Source organism: Danio rerio, chromosome 11 (genome assembly GCF_049306965.1).
Source record: "Danio rerio strain Tuebingen ecotype United States chromosome 11, GRCz12tu, whole genome shotgun sequence".
In the NCBI taxonomy this organism is placed as follows: Eukaryota; Metazoa; Chordata; class Actinopteri; order Cypriniformes; family Danionidae; genus Danio; species Danio rerio.
The window spans coordinates 42,878,583-42,895,175 of record NC_133186.1 but is presented as its reverse complement, the minus strand read 5'-3'; the positions used below and the strand labels follow the sequence as shown (position 1 = coordinate 42,895,175).

Genomic DNA, 16,593 nt, shown 5'->3' with positions numbered 1-16,593 from the left:
CTATACATATATCACATTAAAATTCCTAATTGGTTTACTGTCAGATCTGTCAGATTATCATTTTGTGCAATTATGTAAGAGGCTTTTTCTGAGACTGGCTGGACACAAACTCTGGTCTGTTTTTAGTTTGTAGAAGCTGGAAGAAGGAAACTCCTCCTCTAACCGAGCCTGCATTCCTCCCCGGACCCATTTTTTCTAGAAATGTGGGAGACTGTGGAGAGAGAGAGAGAGAGTGTGTGTGTGTGTTTGGGTGTGTGTAGAGGAGGAGAAGGGAGTAGACAAGCTTAAGACTCAGAAGAGCAACACAAGACTTCAGACGAAAGTTTTCTAAAGAAAAAAAAAATTTGTTGGTACGAGCACATACGGTAAGCTGCATTTTTTCCCTGTTTATTATAGCAAGAGAAAGTGTTTTCACTTGTAAAATAATGGTGGCAGCTTCTTGCCAAGTTTATTCTGAAAACTAAGGATGTGCTGGAACAGAAAGAAGCCAGAAGGTCTTGAATTTTACTCAGTTAATGCACGAGACGTTCTCACCTAAAAAAAACTGCACCAAAAATTGAGGAGAAAGATTAAATATTATTTGCATACATTATTTCGCATAAATATTATTTTAAATGTTCAATTTTAGTGTTTCTGTTCAATTTAATGTAACTTTTCAGAAATGTAGCTATTTCTGGGAGAACATTTTGAAGCCAATTTTGGGTTTTATTTATTTATTGGTTGTTGGAGTGTATGTTTTACAACAATAAGTCATGTTTTTAACTGATTTTCATTTTAAATGTACTTTACATTTTGGTGCAATTACAGAATTTTTCCAACCAGGGTTTTTGCGGGGTGTTAAAAGTTGATAAATCAATGTTGAGAAAATAAAGGCCCTTAAAATATTAAAAAGTCTTAAATGCTATTTTGCAAAGTATTAAATGATATTATTTTTGAATTATATTTTTATAATGTATGGTTGCAGTTTGCCTGAATTAAAGCTGCAAATATCAGGATGCTGTGTAGTTCATAAAAATTAATTCAAACCTTCTAGATTTATCATCATGCTGCTTTGTTTACTGCAGTATCCAAGGCAACACCATTACTTCTGCTAATCTATAGACGCCTACCTGCTGAATTAGCTAGATTTAATAGATTTTTATTCAGCATATGGATAATCTTTTAGTTTCGGATTGATTTCTTGCATTAGTATTTAGTAAATATATTGTAAGTTAAAATCTTGGGGGTGTTTCCGATTGAAAAGTGATTATAAGGTCTCAAAATGTATGGAAAGTCTTAAAAAAAGGTAGAATTTCACTCTCTGATTCCTGTATATACTAAAAGTTTGAAAACATTAAGATTGGTTAATCACTTGGTCTAAAATAAAAACAGTAATATAGTCACATATTTCAAAATAATAATTTCTGTGTGAATTTGTTTTAAAATATGCTGATTTGATGCTTAGTTAATGATTATTAATAATAATGGCTGCTAAGTTCTAAATAATGAACATCAAATAAGCATATTAAAATGATCATGTAACAAAGACTGATGTAATAATGCTGAAAACTCAACTTTGAATCACAGAAATGACTAATATTTTAAAAAGCATTTACATATAGTGAATCTTGGAATTATATTTCACAATATTACTGTTTTTGCTGCTTTAAATGAAGCACTTTTTACTGATGTGCCTTTCATAATGAATAAAATTAGCCTAATTATAAAATGTAAAATAGTTTCTACACCAAATGCAATATTTCAAAACCTCAGATCAACGATGTGACTCCAAGATTATATAACCGTTCGTAGAAAAACCTCCAAACTTTCTTAATGAACTTCATGTGATGTTTTGGTCTGTGTGGGACGTTTCTATTAGATCTGTACCTTCATTTGCTTCTTCTGTTTACAGAGGGTCATAGTAAAAACAGTGCCTTGCACACAGAGTGACTAAAGAGAAGGAAGTGTCCACATGTGTGCCAGGAAAACATTACGAGCAGCTCCTGCATGTAAACATGGAGAGCTGGAGACTGTTAATGAAAAGCAGACTCAGACTGAATGTTGACTGAAGACGTCATTTCACACACACACTGCACAAAGAGTCTCTTACTCTCAAGTTTGGAAAGAGATGATGACCAGTCAATGCACAGTATTATGTGAATAGGGTATATGCACAGCTTGTAGTTTTTCCCCTACTGATAAACTTCCGGTGAAGGTGACTATTTTTAATTTCATACAGTTCCTTTTACAGCATCGATGTAGTAAAGTAAATAAAATATAATCTGTTAAATAGACTTAAGCATTCATTTAGTCGTTCAAGTATAAAACAAGATGAAAAGCAGTTTATGTAATGTAATGTGTATTTATATAGCGCATTTATTGTGTATGGCCATACACCCAAAGCGCTTTACAATCGTGAGGGGGGTCTCTCCACACCACCACTAGTGTGCAGCATCCACTTGGATGATGCGACGGCAGCCACAGGACAACGGCGCCAGTACGCTCACCACACACCAGCTATTGGTGGAGTGGAGAGACAGTGATAGAGCCGATTCGATGGAAAGGTATGATTGGGAGGCTATGATCGTAAGGGCCGATAGAGGGACTTTAGCCAGGACACCGGGGTTACACCGGGGTTTAAACGCATGCACCATCAGGAGGAGCAGGCTAGCGCCGAAACTCTTTTGGAAATACTAGGGTAAAATATATTTTCATGCTGCGTTCCAATTCGCATATTTATACTACACCCTAAAATTATGTACTTTTTTGTCAAGGAAAAATATAAACTATAAAAATGTAAATTAATAATAATAATAATAATAATATGTAAATAAATAATAATAAGTATATATACTTATGATTGTGTAACAAGAGTATGCAAGCTTTGGGACATACTACCTCATTAACAGATCATTATGTTGCTTGGTTTTGAGCAGTGGTGAAAAGAGTACTGATAAATCATACTCAAGTAAAAGTAACATTACTTCCCCAAAGATGAAGTGCAAGTAGAGTCAAATTATCTGTTGTAAATATTACTCAAAGTATGAGTAAAAAGTAGACCTTTCAAAAGTACTAGTGAGTTGTGATAGATATAGTGAGTGTTACACTGCACTGTGAAAAGTTGATGCATTTACATGCAGTTTGTGCAGGGATTTGTAAACGTAACATTCTTTAGTGCATCTAGTGACCTTCCTATATTCCATTGTTTGTTTGTTCTGTCTTTCCTTCATTCCTTTGTTCCTTCGTTACTTCATTAATTTGTAAATTCCTTCATTCCTCCCTTCATTCATTCATTTATTCAATAATTCGTTCATTTATTCTTTTGTTCCTTCCTTCATTTGATCCTTTGTTCAATCATTCATTCATTCCTTCCTTCCTTAGTTTCAGTCCTTTCTTGAATTCTTCCTTCCTTCAGTCCTTGCTTCCATTCCTTGTTCGGCTCTTCCTTCATTAGGCCCTTCGTTACATTTCTCATTTGTTCCATTTAGTGATCAAGGCTGTTTGGCAATTTTAGTCTTCATAGAGTCGACATCCTTCATTTTCTCATCAGCGATATGTAGTCTAAACAGTCTCTGGGTCATTTCATGTAAACATTTTGGACATTTTTTTAAAGCTTCTAAATGATTGCTGCATTTATGAAGCGCACCTGTCTTGAGGCTGTTTACTTTTCTATGTGTGATTTGATTGGACAGGAATCCCAAGACCGATTTTTCTCTACTTTAGCCAATCCCCATAGACAAGAAATGATAAAATAGTGACTGCAGATGAAAGAAAAGTAGTGGAGTAAAATTACCGATACAGCACTAAAAATGTACTCAACGGAAAGTAAAAGTGCACATTGATAAAACTTCTTAGTAAGTTACAATTCCTGAAAAAAACTACTCAATTACAGTCATTTGAGTATTTGTAATTAGTTACTTTACACCACTGATAATGAGCCCTGTCAATCATCCACGTTTCTGTAACAGTATCTAACGCCTACCTATTTGAGATGCAGCAGCAGCAGGATAATCTGCCATTCACAAGTATTCACAATAATTATGCATTCATGCGTTAATGTCCAAACACATCTTTATAGAAGTTCACGTTGTTGCAGATGAAATATAACACAGAAAACACAGTTAACACATGATCCAGTTACCTAGATATTAATTAACAGTCATAGAAACAACTTTACCAAAGCCTCTATACTTGACGTTTGGTCTCACGCGTTCACCATGTTTGTAGTTTATTTATATTTTTAACCCGCGTTTGTAGTTCTAATGAAATTCACGTCCAACACACAATGTATTCTGGCAATATCAGCGATTAAAGTATGGACACTTTTACACTTAAAATTTATACTGGAAATCATCCGGGAAACTTTGGCATTTTCTTTTCAACATACTATGATTTGGCAAAAGCTAATTCTATTTTCGGTAACACTTTACAATAACAGTACATGAATAATGATGTATTAATATGTAAACTAAACATTACTTTATTATGAATTAATGATGAGTTAATGTGTGCACTAATCATGAATTAACTTTAAGTACAACATGATTCACATGAGTTCATGTGTGAATAATGGCTACCTTAATTACTTGTTAGTTCATGATTGTTTGTTAATTAATGTATTAATTACCACATTAGTTTATGCTTAATTTAACCATGATAAACTCATATGTTAATGTATAATTATGTTGTGACTTTACTTGGAGGGGCACATCGTCAACCGATTCTTAACTACTCATGAACTCCTTATGCACGTCTAACTAGTGAGTTTACACTGAATAACAATAGAAAAGTGTTAATAGTGATGTGCCCCTCCAAGTAAAGTCATGACATAACTATACATTAACAGCTTATGAGTTCATGTTGGTTACATTTAGCCTAAACGTAAATGTTAATTAATACATTAATTAACAACATGTACAAACAAGTAATTAAGGTAGTCGTTATTTACACATGAACTCATGTGAGTCATGTTGTACTTAAAGTTAATTCATGATTAGTGCATACATTAACTCATCATTAATTCATAATAAAGTAATGTTTAGTTTACATATTAATACATCATTATTCATGTACTGTTATTGTAAAGTGTTACCCTATTTTCAAATACTATAGGACGAATAGCATACGAATTGGGACGCAGCAATTGTGTGGAACATTTGAATTAAATGCAATGCTCCTTGCACATTCTGAGACCCACTTTATATCATATCTATCAGGCAGTGAGGATTGTTGATTTTTAAAGAAAACAGACATTAAACACGGCAATTTTGTAACTGCATACAGTTCATTGGAAGCGATTTAACTGGATTACTGAAAATTAAAAGTCTTTCTGCACATGCCCTATTGTGAATTTCTAGTTACTGCATAGCCAGTGTTGATTTTATGTTTTGTTATTCCAAATTAAAAATGAAACTCAAACCTTTACAATTTGCTTATCCGAAAGAAAAGCACTTTGTTTTTAAATTTTAAAGCGGACCTATTATGTCCCTTTTTACAACATGTAAAATAAGTCTATGATGTCTCTGAAGCGGAGATGCCCAAAGTAGGGCCTGCGAGCCAAAGTTGGCCCATTGATACCTTTTATTTAGCCCACCATCAAAAGTGATGCATGCTGTGTCATTCATTTTCTTTTCAGCTTAGCCCCTTCATTAATCCAAGGTCGCCACAGCGGAATGAACCATCAACTTATCCAGCATGTTTTTACGTAGCGGAGGCCCTTCCAGCCGCAACCCATTCCTGGGAAACATCCACACACATTCAATCACACTCATACACAACGGACAATTTAACCTACCCAATTTACCTGTACCGCATGTCTTTGGACTGTGGGGGAAACCGGAGCACCCGGAGGAAATCCACGCGAACGCAGGAAGAACATGCAAACTCCACACAGAAACGCCAACTGACCCAGCCAAGGCTTGAACCAGCAACCTTCTTGCTGTGAGGTGACAGCACAACCTACTGCGTTACATACATGCAGTGTACACTCTACCAAACACTCACTCTTACTCTATGGTTAGTTGGTTTTAATAAAAGCGCAAATCAACCTAGCGCTCCCCCGGAGGTTGGAAGCAATATTACAACATGCTGATTTTAATATGCCAAACAATACACAATGCAAAAAATCTAAATAAATAAATCAGAAAATAATAATAGTAACATTTAACTGTTACTAGTGTGATTATAAAAAATAAATAAATACATTTTTACCTTTAGAGACTGATTATATTCGCACACTATTGCCACACAACTATGTTGAAACCCCTTATAAAAGTGTCTTTTGCATAATAATAGAGCCCCTGTAAAACGTTGGCTTTTCAATACTCCTTTCTAAAAGGAAAACCCAAGACCGATCTGTTTATATCATTTTCATTCTTCCATCCCAGTCCTGCCTGATCTGTCACACACGCTTTAGTTATGAATGGACGCTTGTTGAATTCTGTCTGAAGTCTCCACTTCACTAATGGATGTAAAGTCATGGAGTGTTTGTGGGAAAGTCATGTTTTGTGTCTGGTAAGGCTGGAAAAGCATCTAGCAGTGAGGTGAAGATTCATTTATAAGTATGATGCAGTGGAGTAATAATATTACACAGCAGCTGAATCAAAGTTCACACGGGCGTCTTACATTTTTCCCAGGAAAAGATGCAGTCAGCTAATGCAGTCATTCGGTTTTCATAGCAGTGAATCAAAATTTTTTCTAGAGATTCTTGATTAAATGAGCCATCATACACTATAGCTGCTGATTATTTTAGTTGTTTTGGTTATTATGTTTTGAGGTTTTATTTGTTTATGAAGGGTTGCACGGTGGCTTAGCGGTTAGCAATGTCACCATTCTGCAAGAAGGCTGCTGGTTTAAGTTCCAGCTGGGTCAGTTGGCATTTCTGTGTGAAGTTTGCATGTTCTCCGTGTTGGTTTGGCTTCCCTTCGGGTGCTTTGTTTTTCACATGCGCTATAGGTGAATTGGATGAACTAAATTGGCCATAGTGTATGAATGAGAGAGTGTATGGGTGTGTCCCAGTACCGGGTTGCAACTGGAAAGGCATCTACTGTGTAATACATATGCTGGATAAGTTGGCGGTTCTTTCTGCTGTGGTGATCCCTGATAAATAAGGGACTAAGCCAAAGGAAAATGAATAAATGATTTTTTTTTATGAAGAAACACTGGGGTACCTCAAGGCTCTGTTCTTGGGCCACTTCTCTTCTCCATCTACACATCATCTCTAGGACCAGTCATCCAGAGACATGGATTCTCCTACCACTGCTATGCTGATGATACCCAGCTATACCTCTCTTTTCATCCTGATGATCCCTCGGTTCCAGCTTGCATCTCAGCCTGCCTGTTGGATATTTCACACTGGATGAAAGATCATCATCTTCAGCTGAACCTCGCAAAAACGGAAATGCTTGTAGTTTCTGCCAACTCGACTCTACACCATAACTTTTCAATCCAGATGGACGGGGCAACCATCACTGCATCCAAAATGGTGAAAAGCCTTGGAGTAACGATTGATGACCAACTAAACTTCTCTGACCACATTTCTAGAACTGCTCGATCGTGCAGATTCGCACTCTATAACATCAGAAAGATCCGACCCTTCTTATCTGAACATGCAGCTCAACTCCTTGTTCAAGCTCTTGTTCTCTCCAAACTGGATTACTGCAACTCTCTACTAGCCGGGCTTCCAGCTAACTCTATCAAGCCTATTCAACTGCTCCAGAACGCAGCAGCACAAGTGGTCTTCAATGAACCTAAACGAGCACATGTCACTCCGCTGCTAGTCCGTTTGCACTGGCTGCCAGTTGCTGCTCGCATCAAATTCAAAGCTCTGATGTTTGCCTACAAAGTGACTTTTGGCTTTTCCTTCTTATCTGCTCTCACTTCTGCCGACTTATGTGCCCTCCAGAAACTTGCGTTCTGTGAATGAACGTCGCCTCGTGGTTCCATCCCAAAGAGGGAAGAAATCACTTTCGCTCACGCTCAATCTGCCCAGTTGGTGGAATGAACTCCCTAACTGCATCAGAACAGCAGAGTCACTCGCTGTTTTCAAGAAGCGACTAAAAACTCAACTATTTAGTCTCCACTTCACTTCCTAATCTGCAATTGCCTCTCTGAATATCACACTAACTGTACCCAAAAAAAAAACAAAAACAAAAAAAACACTAATACTACTAATATTTTCCTTCTTAGACTTTACAGACCTGAAACTTGCCTATAGTACTTATTCATTGTTGCTCTTAGTTGTGTAAGTTGCTTCCTTGTCCTCATTTGTAAGTCGCTTTGGATAAAAGCGTCTGCTAAATGACTAAATGTAAAATGTAAATGCAGCCTTGGTAGGCAGAAGAAGCATTTTAAAACATTTATAAATCCTACTAACCCCAAAAAAATTTGACTAGTAGTGTACGTCTATAAAAACCTGACAACTTTTAGTTATTCAGTATTCAAGTTAAGAAATTCAAATTAAGAAATAAAAAAAAAATGTAATGGCATATATCATTCAGTTTCATTAAATCACAATTGTTAATCATTCAAATCTACACAATGCAAATTCAGATTGTTTTGGCACATTTTAAGCTCTATACCTTAAGCAATATTTACTATTAATTGTCTACAGAACAAACAACTGTATGTTCTAAAGTATGTTTAATGTGTTGACAAAAATCTTCTTTCTGTTAAACTGAAATTGGTGAAAAAATATAAATAAAGGGGGCAAATAATTCAGGAAAACTAATCCGACTTCAACTTTATTGTAATATACATGCCAAATCAAATCACGTGTGCTATGATGAGTGAAAAGCTTAGATGTGTATGTGTATATATTATATTTATATGTATTCTAATATATATTTGATGAAAGGTCATGTGACATTAAAGACTGAAAATTCAGATTTGCATCACAGGAATAAATGACATCTTAAATGCTTTTACAATGGACCTTTTAATTGATAAACAGTCATATATATATATATATATATATATATATATATATATATATATATATATATATATATATAGCATTTCTGTGTTCTATTAGTTATTAAAATACCCTATCTGAATACTGTTAAAGACAATATAATTTGATTACTGAGCCTAAACATTTGATAAACATGTTCATTTTTAAATTGGAAAAAAATAAAGTTAACAAAAAAAAAGATGTACTTTGAGCTCTTTACTGTAAAAAATGCTGGGTTCCACACAATCAGTTTGTGTTGGGACGACATAAAGGAATTAGGTTAACTTATTAGTTTTTACAAAATTAAGTGGATGAACAAAACAACTGAGTTGTCACAAAAAATACCTTAAGAATTGAGCTGTTTCAACTCAATTTAAGCAAGTAGTTTGAACAGCAAACATCTTTTTTTTTTTGAGTGTTGCATTTGAAATCTTCAAATGCAGCTTTGGTGAGCATAAGAGATTATATTCTCAAGCATTTAATAAAATCAAGCAGATCTCAACCCTCTTTTCTACGGGATTCACATTCACATCAGATACTGGGATAAAAGCAGTCATTGAAAGCTGGAGATCTGGATGTTTGCACACATCAGAGGCTTTCAAACTGACTGACTGATTCCCAGATGATTCCTCATTTCTTCTTCTGTGACTAAATGACTCTGAGATGTAAGTTTTGCACTCAAGCTTCTTGGTTTTGCTCCAGGATCCTCCAGAATGGCGTTTCTGTTGATGTCTGTGACGGTTCTGCATCTGATCACTCTAGCCATGCTCTTCATCGCCACCATGGAGAAGGTCAGTCGTAATTCATTTTGACAAACATGGATTGTGAAGCATATGTCTTATGAAATGCTAACTGTCCCCGATTTCAATGTTGAAAAATCTCTGTGGCAATGGTAACAATGCTACGATAAAAATCTGTAACCTGTTTAACAATACGTTTCCTTAATATATACAGTGGCTAATGACTTTCTGACAATTCCCTGCATGACACATTTTTTTTGCTTTGTTGTTGACATTGCTATGGTTCTACAATGTAATAAACGCTGTTACTTTATATTACTATTGTTAAGCTTGATTATTAATGAGACATTTTAATATTAATATTCTTAATATTCATTTTTGTAGTCATGGTGGACTTTGGGAGACATCCAGAACACAGATCTGTGGTATAAATGTTCGTATGATAACTCTTCAGGAACCTGGTTATGTGCGTCTGTCAATGAGAGCGGTGGGTAGATCACACACACTACAATGTGCACACTGAGCTGATGATAATTGACACACACAAACACACACGTTTGTTTTAGTGAAAAGTGGGGACATTACATAGGTTTCTATTCATTTTATGCAGCAAAAACCGTATATTGTATTGCCCTCACCCCACCCTACCCCTAAACCCAACCATCACAGGAGACTGTGTGCAGCTTTATTATCTGATTTAACTCATCCTGTGTGATTTAGAAGCATTTTGAGAAATGAGGACGTCACCAAAGTCCTCATATTTCACCTGCTTTTTGTAATACCTTTGTCATACCTATGTCATTATACAGATTTGTGTCCTGATATGTCACAAAAACATGTACACACACACACACTCACTCTCATACAGTAAATGTGCATACTGAGCTGTTGATCTGACTATGTGTGTGTGTGTGTGTGTTTGTGTGTATCAGAATGGCTGCAGTCGGTGCAGGCGCTGATGATCTTGTCTGTGATCCTGTCCTCCATCTCCTTCATGGTGTTTCTGGGTCAGCTCTTCACCATGTCTAAAGGAGGACTCTTCTACTTCACAGGCCTCTGTCAGCTTTTTGCAGGTCACTCTTTCATCAAATACTGTCACATGCATTTCAAATAAAGTGTCACATACAGTAAGTGAGTAAGCTAAGATGCAATGAAGGAGTTGCATGAGTAAATAAATAAGCAATTAAGTAAATAAGTCAGTAGGTAAACAAATAAGTATATAAGTAAATAAATAAATTAGTAAATAGTTAAATAAATAAGTAAATATTAAACAATTAAGTAAATAAATTAAATTATTAATTAATAATTAGGCAAATAAATAAATATGTAGAGAAATAAATAAATAAATGAATAATTAAATAAATAAGTTAATAAATAAATTACTTAAATAATTAAATACATAAATAAGTAAATAAATATGTAGATAAATAAATACATAAGTAAAATAGATAAATAAATAATAAGTAAATAAATAAGTAGATAAATAAATAAATATTTAACATAGACAAATAACTAAATAAGTAAGTAAATAAAGTATATAAAATGTAGATAAATAAATGAGTAAAGTAGATAAATAAATAATAAGTAAATAAATAAATAGATAAGTAGATAAATAATTAAGTTAATAAATATGTAGATAAAAATAAGTAAAATAAGTAAATAATAAATAAAAAAATAAATAAGTAGATAAATAAATAAGTAAAATAGATATATAAGTAAATAAATAATTAAGAAAATGATTATGTAGATAAATACATGAATAAGTAAAATAAATAAATATGTAAATAAATAAATAATAATTAAATAAATAGATAAGTAGATGAATATGCAGATCAATAAATAAGTTAATAAATAAAGTACTTAAATAAGTACATAATTAAACAAATAATAAAGTAAATAAAATTAAACAAGTAAGTAAATAAAAGATAAATAAACAATTAAGTAAATAAATGAATAAACAATTGAGTAAATAAATAAATAAATAAATGAATAAAAACATTTACATTTATTATTATTATATTAAGCTTTGTAATATATATATAAATATTTGTATTATATAAATATTATGTAAAATATATAAACATATATATTGTAGTAATATAAAAATAATATTTGATATATACAACTATTAAAATGTATTATTATTATATATTATTTATATTACATATTTATATAGCTTTATAGGTTGGTAAAGGTAAAGTTAGCGTCAAGCTCTCTCTCCCTATATAAGCCTATATGTGCTGCCCTCTTGTGGCCACTGTCTGTTCTTACTTTGTTAATTCCTCACACTCGCAGGTTTTGCAGCATTTGCGGCTGTCCTCATCTACACCTTTCAGAAGAGGGAGATTCTTCAAAATGACACTGAACTGGAAAAGGGCCGTTTCGGCTACTGTTATATCCTGGCCTGGGTGTGTGTGCCACTTTTACTAGTCAGTGGTGCACTTTATGTGCATCTGCGCAAACGGGCCTGATTTTCAACACCACACATCAGTAGTTTCATCTGCTGTGAGATTATATATGCTTACAGCGGTTTCAGGTGATATGTTATTTTTTAAAGTGCTTTATTATTATCTTATTAGTGTTATTTTAATAAACAAACTCTTAATATCTGCTTTGCTGCTTTTGGGAAGTTGCAACTTTGCTGTTTTCTTTTGTCCAACAGTAGAGAAAGCGCTGCTGATAATCAAGTGGGATTTAAATGCTGAATGCAGTTTTTTTATATTTCTGTAAGAAAACTGGAGTGTAAAGGACTAAACAACCTTTTTTTGTAGTCGAATGTGTAGATTTTTTCTTAGTATCCTGAACAAATCTGTTTAACATATTTATGTTAGAAAGATCCAGTGTCTTCTGCACTCTTTTACTCTCCTTAAAGGTATGAACAATGAAATGTATTTGCACTCTTTCGACAAATGCTTTAAAAACATATTTAAGATCCCTCACATATGCACTTGTCAATGGCTATTTTTGCCATTTTCAGTGTTGTCTTGTGTTGCTTTTGTTCAGTCTTAGTTTCTTTCCAAAAACTGAAATAACAGGCCGGTTCAGTGTTGACACCAGAGGATTGAAAAGCAGTTCATTTTTGTGTGTCAGACCCTCGTGTACATCTAAAAGTGTAAATATGCTATGAGCTTAAAGCAGCGCTAAACTAAACAGTGCAAAAGCAACTCAAAGCACATGATTTCAGACATTTCCTATGTGTTAAATCAACTGTGTGTGTAAATACAGTTAAAAGCAGAAGTTTACATACACTGTATAAAAAGGCACATAACCATTTAAAAAAAAGTCAACTGTTAATGTGACTAAACTTTTTCTCTTTTAGGTAAATTGGGATTATCAAATTTGTTTCTGTTCTGCTTAATAGCAGAATAATGAGAGAGATGTTCTTTGAGAAAGTCAAGTTTACATACAATAAGATTATTCTGCCTCTGAAAAAGCTCAGATGATGATGTCAAGGGTTTGGAAGTTTCTGATTGGCTAATTGACCACATTTGAGTTAATTGGAGGCACAGCTGTAGAATAGTATTTAAGGAAAACCTCAAACACACTGCTTCCTTGTGTGACAACATGGGAAAATCAACAAGCCAGAATCAACACAAAAGCCAGTTTACAATTTGCTAAATTACACTGGGAAAAGGCTAATTTTGGAGACATGTCCTGTGGTCTGATGTAGCTAAGATTGAACTGTTTGGCCATAATGACCAGTGTTACATTTGGAGGACAAAAGGGAAAGCTTACAAGCCTAAGAACACCATCCCAACTGTGAAGTATGGGGGCGGCAGCATCATGTTGTGGGGCTGTTTTGCTGCAGGAGGGACTGGTCCACTTCACAGCATAGATGGCATCATGAAGACAGAACATTACGTAGAAATACTTAAGCAACATCTCAAGACAACAGCCAGGAAATTAATACTTGACCACAAATGGGTCTTCTAAACAGACCATGACCCTAAGCATACTGCCAAATTAGTTCAAATGTGCTTTAAGGACAACAGAGTGAATGTTTTGGAGTGGCCATCACAAAACCCTGAACTCAATCCTATAGAAAATTTGTGGGCAGAGTTGAAAAAGCTTGTGCGAGCAAGACAAATCTGACTCAGTTACACCAATTCTGTCAGGAGGAATGGGCCAAAATTCCTGCAAACTATTGTGAAGAAGCTTGTGGAAGGATACCCAAAACATTTGACCAAAGTTATCTAGTTTAAAAGATAAGCTAAAAAAGTACCAAGGAAATGTGTGTAAACTATTGACTGTCTAGAGATTAATAAAAGATTCTCTCATTATTCTGGCATTTAGTAAATCATTTAGTTAATCCTAACAGACCTAAAATAGTAAACGTTTAGTGATTTACCATCAAACATTTTTAAAAAAATGGTTATGTTTTTTTTTAGAGTGTATGTAAACTTCTGGTTTCAACTGTACATGCAAGATGATTAGTGCCAAAGTCCTTTTTTCATTATTAGCTTTATCTTAGGTCAGACAATAAAATATACATAATATTGATACCTATATATGGGGTAGCGCAGTGGGTAGCACGATCGCCTCACAGCATGAAGGTCGCTGGTTCGAGCTCCAGCTGTGTCAGTTGCATGTTCTTCCCGTGTTGGCGTAGGTTTCCTCTGGGTGCTCCAGTTTCCCCCACAGTCCAAACACATGTGCTATAGGTGAATTGGTTAAATTAAAATGCTCCTGGTAAAATGACTCCTGCTCCCATTTAGCTCCTGTTAAAAATGACTCCCGCTCCTGTACCGCTCCCATATATATATATATATATATATATATATTTTTCTATTTTTAGTCTTTAAATAATATATAGAATGTGGTTTTATTTGCTGTTTTAGACCAGCTGCTGAGTCCCTGTTTCTAGATTTCCTGGAGATTAGTTACAGTAAATAAAAGAAAAACAGTACATAGTTCACACGAGCTGCATTTTACTCATTTATTAAGTTTTTTTTAAATTAACAAGTTAACAATATTTATCTAATATGCTCGTGCATAATGAGAAATGCATTAAACGTTAACATGTTTTTTTTTATTCAAAGAAGCAGAAACAAAAGTTGTATGTGTGTGTGTGTGTTTGTATAAATAAATAAATAAATAAATAAATATATATATATATATATATATATATATATATATATATATATATATATATATATATATACACACACACATACATACATACAATAATTCTTCTAGTTTCAATTTTCAATTCAGTCAGATGAGACTTAAAGTGTGTCTTTTCAGAGCGCTCGTCCCTGAATCACTGGTGTACTTGACTAAGATTAAGCATGTTTTACAAGCAGTATACAGCGTGATATCACCGTCGCAGTTTACTCTCATGAACTTCTTTAATATTTCCGACTTCTTGACTAGTTCTCTTAATTTAATGCACATGTCATTACCTCTGACTTTGCGCAGCAAATAATTTTTTTACCACATCAATTTCTCTGTACCGCGGGTGTTTGCTCCCTCCAGCACTGATAGCTTCTGGGTCGTGTAGTTCGTTTTTGATTGCATTACACTGTAATCGTATTAAAAGAAACTACAAATGGTAATGCATTTTTTTGCATCTTCCTATTGGTTGATTCCCGCTCCCGTCTGCTTCCGTTAATATTTTATCCAGTACCATCACATACCCATAATTAAAAGCAAAGATGACTCCCATCAGCGGGAATCCCATGGGAATCCCTTGACCCATACGATTCCTGAAAATGTCATCCTCTATTTTGAATCTGCCACTATGCTGATGCACAGGCATTTGTAGCTCCGCCCTCTTTTGAAAAAAAGCACAATCTCATTTGAATTTAAAGTGACAGTCACCAAAACAAGTGGTGCTCGCTGCAGCACATAGAATCAGAGCCTAAAAGGGTCAGTTTCAGAGTTATAAATCCGTATTTGTCGATATTTTGAGCTGAAACTTTTTACATCTTGCAAAAAGGAGCAAAGTCAAAGTTTCTTTTAGATTGACTTGTGTCCATGCCGAAAAAAAATCAAACTGGAAACCTCAAAAGAAGCCCTTTTCATGTTAAAAATGTACTCGCGTATCTGTGTGTTATTTTGTTTTAATTGTATGCCGTCTTTATAAATAAAATATTTTGGAAAAAATCTCAACAGTTGTCAATACGCTTTATATTACACAGCAAATATTAGTAGAGTAGAGCAGTCAGCCGCTCTTGTGCCTTTATTACTCAGTGTGTAGGCCTATTTAAATACTCAGGTATTGATTGTTGTGACTTTATCAGCACGGCAGCTACCATCATAACCACACATTCTCTGCTTTCATAAAGCACTGCTGGTTCTCTCGAGGGACAAAGTCAACATTGGCATTCGGCATGACACGACACCTACAGACAGACGAGGTGATTAAACAGGAATGTGTGCATTAATGAGTCGCAGGGAATTCCAGGTACCTGTTCATGCAGAACCCGCAGGTGAGCAAAGATGAGCTCAGATTAAAACACATGTAGCTGCTCGGGATTTGTTGCAATCTCAAGTTCAATCTTAACTTCAGCGCTCTACAATGTAATCTTAAAGGGATAGTTCACCCAAAATTGAAAATGGTGTCATACTCTTTACTTGTTTACTAGTTTGTTCCTTCTGTTGAACACACAAAAAAGATGTTTTGAAGAAAGCTGGAAACCTGCAACCATTTTTCTGACTTATTTGCTATTAAGCGATCGATGACTGGCTCCTGTACTAGTAGGCGGGGCTTCATTCACCATCCTTACAGTTACACTTTTCCTCATTCTAAAAGATACGAGTGACACGTCTTGTGTGTTGTCTTTGTTAACACTAAGTTTCCTTAAAATATACAGTGAATTACTGCAAATTGGCTCCCAGCACACTTCACCTTAAATGCTTTTTGTTGACATTATGATGGTTCATTTGATTTTTTATGGCGTTTATTCAAATTTCCAGTTTCAT

At 34.6% G+C, this 16,593-nt stretch overlaps 1 protein-coding gene across 16 annotated transcripts in view; it reads left to right on the top strand.

The window, feature by feature from the left end:
* The window catches only part of emp3a (epithelial membrane protein 3a (MAM blood group)), a 38,325-nt gene extending 25,083 nt beyond the window's left edge, over positions 1 to 13,242 (top strand). For 9 of the 16 annotated variants that reach the window (XM_073917106.1, XM_073917103.1, XM_073917104.1 and 6 more), the window contains 5 exons: positions 127 to 365; positions 9,632 to 9,720; positions 10,054 to 10,156; positions 10,602 to 10,742; positions 11,965 to 13,242. In XM_073917106.1, the coding sequence (XP_073773207.1) occupies positions 9,643 to 9,720; positions 10,054 to 10,156; positions 10,602 to 10,742; positions 11,965 to 12,140 (498 nt within the window). In that variant the 5' untranslated portion in view covers positions 127 to 365; positions 9,632 to 9,642 and the 3' untranslated portion in view covers positions 12,141 to 13,242. The remainder of the gene's footprint in view (positions 1 to 126; positions 366 to 9,631; positions 9,721 to 10,053; positions 10,157 to 10,601; positions 10,743 to 11,964) is intronic. The other 7 variants (XM_073917112.1, XM_073917111.1, XM_073917113.1 and 4 more) reach the window with 1 other exon arrangement.
* The last annotated feature ends 3,351 nt before the right edge of the window (positions 13,243 to 16,593 follow it).